General features: G+C 42.4%; 1 protein-coding gene across 1 annotated transcript in view; it reads left to right on the top strand.

Annotated features, from left to right (window-relative positions):
• AQR (aquarius intron-binding spliceosomal factor) overlaps positions 1–12,727 on the top strand; it is a 127,952-nt gene that overhangs the window by 10,949 nt on the left and 104,276 nt on the right. Inside the window, exon 2 of the mRNA XM_072622850.1 lies at positions 8,990–9,228. Within this exon, the coding sequence (XP_072478951.1) occupies positions 8,990–9,228 (239 nt within the window). The remainder of the gene's footprint in view (positions 1–8,989; positions 9,229–12,727) is intronic.

Genomic DNA, 12,727 nt, shown 5'->3' with positions numbered 1-12,727 from the left:
TTTTTGGCTCAATGTTTACACACACACACACACACACACACACACACACACACACACAAATAGAAATTTGGCTTTTATACAATTACTCCAATAAAAACACCCAAGTAACGGGGACACATTATATGCTTTAAAAAAAATTGAATATTTCCTTTAAATCTTGAATTCTGCTGATACAGGAAAAATGATTTCAGTTGTTAAAATTCGTTTTACACAGAACTTTAAAGGTTACACACATACACTACTACACAAAGCATGATGGTATTTAATTTTGTCTGGATGAATTTAAAGGAAGGTGATGAATTTTCTTTAGACCTTTTAATAAAGAATCATAGTTTTTATTTGCTTTTGTATAGATTATTGATTGAATTTGGTTTGGATGAAATTTGTCCCACTCCCAAACTACATAGAATCAGAACAGGCTTATATAATTTTTTTTAAAGGAGTAAAGCTCTTTACTTATCTATAAATGTTATTTAAATAAATTTTCTGCCTATTTTTTGAGTTGCAAAAATCTAAAAAGTTGTCAAAGTAGAGCTTTGAAGTACCTGTAACAGATCATCTATTTGTGTTGTACACTTTATGTGGAGATTTTAGAAATGTGAATATACACTACATAAATCTTATTTTAATAAGATTAAGCATTAGATGTCAAAATAACCAATGGACTGCTGCATGCTAGAATCAACTGTTTTTTGTTTCTGAGAAGAATAAACTTCATAAAACTCTTTTAGGAGTACTGGATCTTTTTTTTTTTAGTTGTTATGTATTAATAGATTGCCAGTCACATCTGTTACATGGAAGTTTGGTAGAGCTTGTCGAATTGTTTTCTGTAAAACTAGTTAAACTGAAGAAAAGTAAAAAAAAAAAAAAATGAGGAAGTTCTTATATTGACAATTTCTCCAAATTATGGAAAATTGTACAAATGTATTGGTTTCTGAGAAGATTACTCCCTAGAAGGTCAACAGTAGCTTCCAGTCCCAAAACATTAGCTTCTTCTCTACCTTGGGCCTTGAATTCTCTATGGAATATAACACTTTATAGCCCCTTCCCTCTCTCCATCCCTATTCTCCCTCGTGTTGAGTACATATATGGTAAGATGTGGGTTTAATCTGCCCTAAGCAAAGTTCCCCACCTTGGAAGCCCCAGGACCACCATATTCAGGGGCAGAGAGTATAATCAATGATAAGGTTGTTATGGCTACCCTGAAGCACCAATGTTTCACTAAGAAGATTTCTGTCCAGTTGTGCAGACCGAGCAGTGTGCCTCATGACTGCCACCGTTTCCTTTCTGTTTTACAAAATACCCAGTCTGGGTCAGCTCATCTTATTGCCATTGACACAAGCTGCATGCTTCTGCTGTCACTTCCTGAACACCCATCAGCTGTCTCCTATCCCATTACATTGTAAACCATATGGAGCAGTAGAAAGAATGTTTAACTGCAATCCCAGGACCTGAGTTTGAAGCCCATTGCTTCCGGTGACTTTTTGTGAGTCCTTGGGCAAAGCACTTCAGCCCTCAAGGTCTCCAATTGGTCATCAGTAAAAAGAAGTAGTCCCTTCTTGCTGTAGACCTGTGAGCCTATGTTAGGATTCAGCAAGTCCTTGGCACTCAAAAGTCTGTTCATTGAATCTACGTCCTGCATGAAGAATCCAAGTCTCTGTCCCTCTGTCTGACTTAGGTTTAAAGAGTCTTGTAATTGCTCATTACTTCCTAATCGCCGGTGTCTTGTTATTCGGTTGTGTCCAACTCTTTGTGACCCCATTTGGGGCTTTCTTGGCAAAGATATGGGAATGGTTTGCCATTTCCTTCTCCAGCTCATTTTACCAATGAGGAAACTGAGGTAAATCGTGTTAAGTGACTTGCCCAGGGTCACACAGCTGATAAGATCTGAGGCTACAGTTGAACTCAGGTCTTCCTGACTCCAGGCCAGGTACCATATCCATCATGCCACCTAGGTGCCTCCAATTTCCAGCTTGAATTCCTTTGAAATGATTTCAAGGACTGCCTTCCAACAAATCCAAAAGGTCTATTTGTGTCTGATGCCCTGTGATTCTCCTTACCCTTAGATATCTTATCTAAATGGGATGCTACATTTGGAGGCATGAACTTTCACCTCAATTCTTCACTCCAAATTGTTGCCTTTATTATGTATACGTAGCCAACAACAAAACTCCTAGGCTTTGTGCCAGCCTATCCTATGTTAGAATTATCTGTGCATATGTTGTTTCCTCCTGGAAGATTTAAACTCCAAGAGGGCAGGCACTCTTTCATCTAAACTTCGTTTCTCCCTATCTAGAGTTTGTTTACCCACTCTTTCCCACCTTTTCTGTTCTGCAGTATATCATGAAAGCTTCCTTTCTAGTCCACTGCCACTATGATCCACACTAGTTCAAATTCTCATTACTTGTACAGAGCAATAACCTGTTTTCTCAGCCTATAAGTTCTCCCATCTCTAATCCATTGTTGCCAGATTGTGTGGTTTTACAATTACTGTCTTAAACATATCTATTCTCTATTATAAAAAAGATTATAAATAAGAGTAGGGATTGTGTCATATTCATCACCACCCCTACTTTTCATCTCCGCATTATCTAGTAACTAGACTAAATCAGGATCCACAAACTAAAGCCTATGGGCCAACTTTTGTATGACCCTCAGGTCATAGCCTGCCTACACTAGATGAATGAAGTTGGGAGTAGTGTGTGGCATTTGAATTGCAACATTTTAATTAGTAAAATCCAAACTGCAATGTTTTTAGTAATATTTCACTGGGGTTTCTATTTATTTTCCTTAGCTAATCTTCACACTTAGCATGTTGTTGATTTAAAAATGAGGGCAATAAGAAGATTCACAGTGGCTTTATGTGCTACATTGTGTTACCAAGGGCATCTTGCATATACAAGTATGATTAGAGATATAATAGAGGATAAGTATGGAGACAAACCAGTCACAGAGAGTGACATTGCATGTTGTGTTGGGCTAGCCCTGACTCAAATCACTCCTGGTAATTTAGGTTTGATTTGGGAACACATAGAATTCCTTAAGAATTAACAAAAGGTAATTTACTTAACCATAGCAGTAAAAGTTGGTTGGTTGTTGTCGTCCAACCTTCTCAAAGAGGACCAAAATGACATCACCATGATAAAGTGAAGTTTCAGTGTGTCTGACTGGCTGATCAGACCAATATGAGCTCAGAATTCTCTACCACAGATTGGGCACAGATAGTCCGTGTGAACATTTGGGGTGGTTACTCCAAATTTGTGCATCCTACTTTTCAATTCTGCTTTGCTCATAGAGCACAGTACCTTTTCTGATGTGGGCACACCATACTGAGCAGTCCTGTGCCAGCATCTCCCATGTTGCACAATCAAATCCAAAGTTCTTGAGAGAGACCTTGATAGTGTCCTTGTATTGCTTCTTCTGACTACCATGTGATTGCCTGCCCCATGCAAGTTCTCCATAAAACAGTCTTTTTGGCAAATGTACATTTTGCATTTGAACAGTGTGGCCAGCCCATTGGAGTTGCGCTCTCTGAAGCACAGTTTGAATGCTTGGCAGTTTAGTTTGAGCAAGGATCTTGGTGTCTGATACTTTATCCTGCCAGGTGATCCTCAGAATCTTCCTAAGACAGTTCAAATGGAAGTGATTCAATTTCCTGGCATAGCACTGGTAATCTGTCCATGTTTCACAGACATACAACAATGAGGTCAGCACACCAGCTCTGTAGACCTTTAGTTTGGTAGTCAGTCTAATAACTCTTCTCTCCCATACTTTTCTTTGGAGCCTCCCAAACACTGAGCTAGTGTTGGCAAAGTACATTCAACAAGGATACACTTGAGAACCCTTTTGGTGAATCAGGCTGAATGAAGCTGCCATGGTGTTCCACCAGCCATGCATCTCAAAGCCCCTCTAGATCCTTGTGGTTGCTTTGTACTCAAACATTTAGGAAATGATATATGAGCCCTTAGTCTCCTAAGCCAACCAAGTCTTGAGGAATGTCTCGATGCCTTTCAAGGAAAAGCTAGCCTATCCTGCATAGAAGGAAGGGTAAAGATGTTGCTACTAAACACACATGCATAAGATGGACAATTCGAATAGTACACTGGTACCTCCAAGATACTGAAAGAATAAGGTTAAAACCTCCAATTTGTTGGATAGAAACTCAGGAGCATTTGTTAAGAAAATACAGAAAAGAATCACAAGGTAAGGTTATTGTCAGTCACCTTCAAAAGATGAGAATAGGAGAAAGAATTGGGAAAGGGCAGATAATGTCTTGTTTTTCAATTAGAAAAGGAAGAATAGGGTCTACAAACTATAGGTCTGTGAGCTTAATACTGGGGACAGCACAGGCTTGCACAACCTGTGGCACACCAAAAGATTTCCTCTATGTTCAGAGTATGTTTTCCTCTATATTTTTCCCAGTCTGCTGGAAATCCTTTGGCTTGCTCCAAGTAGCATACAGGCTGTAAGTGGCTCATAGCCATAGGTTGTGCAGGCCTGTTCTAGAAGTAGTATTAAAGTTATAGTTTGTAAGCATCTAGAAAAAGAAGCAGTGATAACCAAGGCATGACTTCACCAAAAACAGATCACAGGCTAATTGTATATCCTTTTTAAAATGTGGTTATTAGACTATTAGATCCTAATTATTAGACTACTGGACCCTATTTACTAATTTTAATAAAACATTTGACAAAGTCTCTTGTGCTATTTTTGTGGGCCAGATGATAGTACATTTGGGATTTGGAACTAGTTGAATAGCCTAATTCAAAGCATATTCATTGATGCTTTGATGCTGACTTTGCAGGATGATTCCAGTCTTACAGTCTGGTTCTGTATTAACATTTTTATCAATGACTTAAGTGTAGGCATATCAGATATGCAGATAACACAAAATTAGGAAAGATAGTTAATATGCTGGATGACAGACTTGAAGTTCTAAAAGTTATTGACAGTGAATATTGGGCCTCGAATAAAACAGAAGGGGGATAAATATAGAGTTTTATACTTGTTTTTTAAAAAATCAGCATCATAAAATGGAAAGAGGCATGGTTAGATTGTAGTTTGTCTGGAAAAGAAGATCTGAGAACTTTAGTAGACTGGTCCCATTAAGAATGAAAAGCCAAGATGGGCTCCAACCTGCCCCACATGTCTTACCACAGTATACCTGCTACTTCTATGTCATACTCCAACAGTCTGTCTAGTCCCTGGTTTACTCACTGTCACTAGTGCCTTTTACCTCCTTGACTCTTTCCCCTGTGCCAACTCTTTGTTCCCTGCTTAGTCAGACAAAATGGAGCCTAATCCAGCATAGTCACACAACTTTCTCTGAAGAAGACCATCACCCTCCCAAGCTTCTGAGAACTGGAAGAATCTATGGCTGGAATGCACATTCTCTCTCTCTCTCTCTCTCTCTCTCTCTCTCTCTCTCTCTCTCTCTCTCTCTCTCTCTCTCTCTCTCTCTCTCCATGTGTATGTGTCTCTTTAAGTAAAGTTTTATTTAATTAATAGAAATCTGTTTTCTCTCCCTCCCACACCCCAGCCCACTGGAAGGAAAAAAAAAGAAAAGAAAGTTCCTTGTAATAAATATGCATAATCAAGAAAAACAAATTTTAAAAAATGTCTTATTTTGTACCCTAAATTGATCATATCTCTGCCAGCCTGCTTCAGTTAATCCTCTGGCATCACAGATGGTCATTACATATATCATAGCTTTTACAGCTTTTGAAAGTTTTTGGCTTTACAATGCTGTTATTACTGTATAAATAAATTGTTCTATTTCTCTGCTTATTTCACTCTTCGTCAGTTTATAAATGTCTTCAAAATTATTAATTTTTATAATATATTCTGGTTTTGCTTACATCACTGCATCAGTTCATACATGTCTTTCTATCTTTGAAATAATTTTTCCCTCATTTCTTAGAGCCCAGTAATATTCCATCACAATCATAGAACAAATTACTCGATTTGTTCAACCATTCACTAATTGATAGGTACCCCTTTAGTTTCTAGTTTTTTATAAGAGATGCTGTAAATATACTTATTTGTATGTATTTAAAAAAAATAGTTTTGTATAAAGTACCTTTTCCTTGATCTCTTTTGGGTATTAGTCTACCTATGATGTAGCTAGGTCAAAGGACTATGTGGTAATTTAGTATATTTCTGATCCTAATTCTAAAGTACTTTCCAGAATGGTTGTATCTGTTTGTAGGTTCATTAAGAGAGCATTAATGTGCCTGTTTTCCCATGACCTAAACAATATTTGTTATTTTTCTTTTTTTGTCATCTTTATGACAGACTTCCTTAAGGACTCTGCTCCTGAACTGCTCTCCTGGGACACAGTCTCCAAGGCTGCATTTGTCAGTCTCAAAGTAGACCTCTCATGTCTTCTGACTATCAACTACCCTAACTACTCCTTCCTCACCTTTTCCTAGTGGAAAAAGAAGGGAATAACCTTGGTGTTTTGTGTCAGAAACATGGGGACAATTTTTGACTATATAAACGTCCTTGATTCAGTTGCCACGGGCCTCCCACTGTGCCTTTGAGCTGTTGTTGTGACCTCTGAATTTTGGTCTTAGTGGAAGAGGTGACTTTAGATTCACCTTTAACCTTGCATATTCCTTATGCAATTGAGACTCTTCTAAAGTCTCATCACACCTGGAATTTCTCCACCAGCTACCTTGCAGGACTAGAGGCCTCCCTTCTATCCAAATCAGATGTCCCATCTCCCAGTGTAAGACTCTTAACCCAGTCATCTGTCTCCTTGACACAGAAGGCAGGGAGTCCAACTACACTGAGGATCATAATTGTATTAAAATTGTTGACTCTGTTTTAACCCCATGAGAGGAAAGTAAGCTAGAAAACCCAAATTATTCTTGGTACACCAACTCCTATTCCTGGTTCCTACCTTGAAAATGATTCTGGCAACCTGATGGCCAAGTATGCCATCACCATCACTGAAGAAGTTGTTGAGGCAGGACTTCTCCTCTCAGCTTCTTCAGCTCAACAGGCTGAACTTGAAGTATTGACCTGAGCCCGTGAATTAGCAAAAAGAAAACTGGTGAATATTTACACAGAAAACGTATATCCCTTTGGGGTCGCACATGACTTCACGATATTGTGGAAATATTGAGCATTCTTGACTTTCTCTGGCACCCCCATTAAGAATGGGGATGCAAGTCTAGAGATTGCTTCATTCCCTTTTGTTGACAGCAGCAATGGCCATTATTAAGGTCACTTAAGGACACTCTCCAAGGACTCTCCCCATGCCCAGGGTAATGTTTTTGCTGACCTGCATACCAAGCATGCTTCTCTGTAACCCCCAATCCTCATAGGCCTTTCTTCCTCTGAATCTGAGGGGCTTACCCCTAAATTAACAATGACCATGGCAGAAATTGCTTTGGTCTGAGAGACCATGTCCTGGCCCATCTGGGACAGGCTTGAACAAGAGGGATGCACACAGAACAAAAACTGTGGGCTCTGACATGGATCAAATAGCCACCTAGTTCTCCCCAACTCTCAGTGTCATGCGGTGATGGAATACTTGCACTCCTTGAATCTCTGGGGCTCTGACAGACTGCTTAGTTTGGCCTGCCAATATTGGTGGGGGAAGATGTATGTGTTCTAGCCATGTATGATTACAATATGGGATTATTAAGGCCCAGTTTGCCAAATTTATGAATGATTTGAGTTTGCCTTGGTCCAGAACTTTTCCCTTTGTCCTTCTGAACCTTAGGACAACATCCTTTTGGAAAGTTTTCCCTTTCCACCTTTGAGATTACCACTAGGCTCCTGAGACCCCTCCTTTTGCCCCATGGTGACTCTATCATCACCAAATTTTCCCATCTGATATACTGCTGGGGGCTCACTCAAAATCGCTGAGACCTTAGACATCTTGTTTCTCATTCATTTCCTAGGGATCCAGCCTCAGATCAGTCCACTTTGCAGCTGGAATTTGGAGACTGGGTCTATTAGAAAATACATTTACACAAGAACACCTTTAGCCCAGGTGGAAAAGACCATATCAAGTCCTCTTGACCAATCCTTCCACTGCAAAATTGAAGGGAGTTGATAGCCAGGTACATCTGTCTCATCTAAAGAGGGCCCCAACCCATGAATGGATTGCTTGTGTACTTGATCTGAGTTCAAATCCTGATTCTGCCACTTACTACCTGTGTGACCATTGATAAGTCACCTAACCTCTTTAGGTGTAAGTATCCTCCACTATTAAATGAAGATTGAAATGATCTCTAAGGTCCCTTCTAGCACTAAATTTATGACCTTATAACTACTGGACTAGGATAACCCAGGTTCAGACTTCTGCCTTGCCAGATTTACTTTGGACAAACCACTTCAGTTGCAATTTCCTCATCTGTAAATGGTGGGAAATGGATTAAATTACCTTTTAAAATACCTGAAAAAGTCCTTTTCAAAGCTAAATCTATAATAAAATACATAAATCTATAATCAAATCTATAAGATTCTATATCATATAATGATAATTCTATATTCTACAAAATTCTATAAATAAGGGAGTGACTGCACTCAGGATTTTCGCAATTAGTTAAAATGCTTTATTCAAATACTGTAAAAAGTCTACAAACCCTTCATATCGCATCTCTGTCTCCCTATCGGGATCCTGACTCAGTCTTCTTGATAACCCCGTTGGGCTCCTAGGGACTCGGGGAAGGTGGGTCACCCATCGCTAGAGATGGGGCAACTGGGACGGGGTGGGGCGGATGGCTGGGCGGACTCCATGCCTTGCTCCCTCGTGGCCTGTGTGCATCTCAGCACCACCCTTCCCGCGGCCAGCGCCCGAACGGCTCTCCGTGCTTTCTCTCAGTCGGCCGTTAGGGGGCGCCGTGGATGGCGATCGCTTCATTTTCTCGCTTCTCTAGCCCACAGCGTTTCTATGCCCACTTCCGGTCCCTCTGTTCCTCCGCGGGAAACATAAGCCCTAGGCTCTCTTCTCTCTCTCTGTCTGCCCCCGAAGGTGACGACTTCCGCTCCGGACTGGATCCCGGAAGTGCCGGAGGACCGGCTGGCAGTCCTTTGGCCGTGTGTGTGTGTGTGTGGAGAGAGGGAGAGCGCCAGGGTAGCCCGCGGTCTGGCCTTGCTTCCAGCTGCTCCCAGGGTTGGACCGAGGGCCGACCGACCATGGCGACCCCCGCGCCGCCCAAGAAGATCCTGGCCCCCACGGTGTCTCAGATCAACGCCGAGTTCGTGACCCAGGTGAGCGCGGCGGGGCCAAAGACCCCTCGGGCGTGCGTGGTGCCGGGGGCGGGCCTGCGTGGGGCCGGGGGCGGGCCTTCGTGGGGCCGGGGAGGGGAGGGGCAGAGACCCTGCGGGCCTGCGTGGGGCCGGGGAGGGGAGGGGCAGAGACCCCGCGGGCCTGCGTGGGGCCGGGGAGGGGAGGGGCAGAGACCCCGCGGGCCTGCGTGGGGCCGGGGAGGGGAGGGGCAGAGACCCCGCGGGCCTGCGTGGGGCCGGGGAGGGGAGGGGCAGAGCTGCCTTGTGGAGGACGGCTCCGGGTGCGGAGGGAGGAGGAGGCCAGCCCACCCGGAGCGAGCGTTTACGGGGCTGGGACCCGGGAGCCGGGATGTGTGCCCGGAGGAGAGCCCGCGTACCCGAGTAAATGTGGGATTAGCGGGCGTCCGGGAGGCCTTCGGGAGCATCGCTTGAACCCGTTCGTGGTCGTGGGTCCCGCGCCGTCCTTCGGCGGCCAGCGAGCTCCGTGCCCGGCGCCGGCGGACACCGCGCCTTCCGACGCCCGCGAGCCGGGAAAGAGGACTGACTCGTTAAAAAGGCTTTGCTGAGTGCGCCCCTTGTGACGGGTGCGTGGATGGATCGGTGCGTGGATGGATCGGTGCAAACCCTTGGTCACTCCTGATAAAGTACCTCGGAGGAGCGCGCATTCGGGGCTGGAAGGGCCTTTGTAAACTTTAGAACCTCGTGTATGAACCTGAGTAATTGTCTCTTTCACGAGATTATACATTTTTAAGAGTAAGGGTAGTACCTTGGCCGTCTTTTGAAGCCTCCTTAGTTACTGGCAGTGGAGTCCAGACTCTTTATTTTACAGATGAGGAAACTGAAGCCCAGAGAGCTGCTGATAAAATGTATTCCCCTCTCCTCTTTTTAAATGTGAGGGACTACGGGTACGGACTATTGCTTATTCTTGCGCGCAGACTTGGCTGTTACATTGCTGGTGATTTTATATAAGTAGAGGATGTTAACAAAGTGTGAGGAAGTGTGATGGACCAAGAATCAGGAGATCTGGACCTTACACAGATTACTTAACTCTTCTTTTCCTCACTGTCTCCTGTCTGTCCTCAGTTTCTGGTCTTTTGTGAAGAACAAATAATTAATTTTCATGATAGTGTTTTGAAAAGTATAAAATTACGTACAAGGTATAGTATTCAAATCCGGAATAGTCCATATTTATAGGCTAGCATATCCTAAGGCTCTCTGAGGGGTTTCAGAAGAGGTATAAGATACTAGTCTCCTTAAAAAATTTATGATCTTCTCAGGGAGACAGTGATAAGATATATACATAGCTGGCTTTTACCCATTGGTTTTTAATGGGCTTTTAGCGTTTAGAAAGCACTTCACATTTTTATTTGATCTTCATAACCACTCTGAGCTAGATATAGGTATCATTATAAATCTTTTCAGATGAGAACATTGAAACTGAGATTAAATGACTTGCTCACGGGTTCATAGTAAGTGTCCAAGATGAGATTTTTACATATAAAAATTTTGACTCTGACCTTTATTAGCTTTGTGGCTCCGGGCAAGGCTACTGTGTGCCAAAAGAAGTTCCCTAAGTGATCAACTTAGTAGATGCTGGAGCAGGTTCTTATACGAAGAGTTCTTCATCACAGGTCCTCATATTTGTATATACACGTGAAATGAATAAGTGAATTAAAAATCATTCATTAAATGGTTGGTTGGTTGTTGTCTTTCATTCTCAAATAGAACCAAAATGACATCACCATGATAAAGTGAAGTTTCAGGGTATACAGCTGTGGCCGATCAGACCAGTACAAGCTCGGAATGCTGTACCGCAGATTGGGCACAGATAGTCTGTGTGAACATTTGGGATGGTTACTCCAAATTTGCACATCCCATGTTTCCTTTATGCTGTTTCCATTCTGCTTTGTTCATGGAGCACAGCACCCTTTCTGATGTGGGCACACCATGCTGAGTGGTCCTGTGCCAGTGTCTCCATGTCGCACAATCAAATACAAAGTTCTTGAGAGAGACCTTGAGGGTGTCCTTGTATGGCTTCTTCAGGCCACCATGCGATTGCCTGCTCCATGACATTACCCATACCATTTTACTATTATACCTCAAAGTCTTGTGGCAACAGGCAAGTGATGAAGTAGCAGGTGCGGATACGCGGCCCAGAACATAGGGTCGTTTTCTCACTGGAATTAAAAGTCATTCATTAAATACTTAATATGTGACCAACATTGTGCTAATTACTGGGATGCAAAGAGAAAAAAGAAGCCAGTCTTACTCTGAAGTAGTTCATTATCTATTTGGAAGACAGCACATGTAGGAGGGTCAGTGGCAGTGCATATGGAAAAGCTCAAGAGTCTTCAGAGTAGGTCTTCCATGTAGGGTGAGAAGCCCAATCGGTTCTTTTATAACACCTTTGGAAATTGGGATGGGGAGAGTGAGTTTAAGATTAAGGAAGAATTGGGGATTTTGGATTACCTTTGGTAGTGATCAGAATGGGGGATAAACATCTGGCAAGGAAGAAAAAAGGAAGGAGCATTGGCACTAAGGATGAGGTTTGGGTGACTGGTGGATGGGGGAAGGCAGCCCTTCTTGGTGCCAGTTCTAGCTGTGGTGGTTCAGGACATATCCTTGTGGAGTCTGGATTGCCTAGCAGAATATGATTCTCTATAAGAGGAGTAGCAAGCACCTACTATGTGCATGATGCTAAGGCAGTTTGTAAAGAGCTTTGCAAATATGGTATGCTATGTTCTATGTGTATGAATTCAAAGGAGGGAGATTGGTTTGGGCTGCAGAGGTAGGGGCAAACCTAAAGAATGTATAGGATTTCAACAGGTAGGGATAGGGGAAAGGGCATTCCAAGCATGGGTAATGTGTGATCCATTGGTACAGTTATGAAAATATTCAGAATATATTCAGGATGTTGAATAATCTGGTTTGGTTGGAGGACAGAATATATTACAGTGAATAACATGAATGATGCTGGAAAGGTAGGTTTGAGCCAGATTGTAGAGGACCTTTATTTTGGGGTCATGAGAGATTTAGTTCACTGTCTTAGGTAACAGACATTCGCTCAACCAAGTGCGTGAACAGTCCTTTCTACCTTTGAGAGTTGCTCAGGAGCAAAATACCATGTCCTCCTTCACATGGAAATAGCACAGTATACTTCCTTTTTCTTTCTTCCATTTTTATGTATCAGTATTTATCAGTGTTGCCAGTGAATGAGTGAACAAGCACCATGAGCATACAAATATGTGACATTTTCCTCTCAAGTTTACATTCTAGTAAGAGGGTATGTGGGGGTGGGGGTGAATGGGAATAAGCTTCCATATTGTGCCTTCTCTGTGCCAGGTACTGTGCTAAATGCTTTACAAATATTATTCCAATATGATGCTCGAAGCAACCCTGTGAAGTCATTGCTTTTATGACCCCCATTTTACAGTTGAGGAAACTGAGGCAAACAGTTTTAAGCATCTTGCCCAGGGACATA

Source organism: Notamacropus eugenii, chromosome 7 (assembly GCF_028372415.1).
Source record: "Notamacropus eugenii isolate mMacEug1 chromosome 7, mMacEug1.pri_v2, whole genome shotgun sequence".
Lineage (NCBI taxonomy): Eukaryota > Metazoa > Chordata > Mammalia > Diprotodontia > Macropodidae > Notamacropus > Notamacropus eugenii.
The sequence above is the reverse complement of the archived record's forward strand: the minus strand, read 5'-3'. Positions and strand labels throughout refer to the sequence as shown.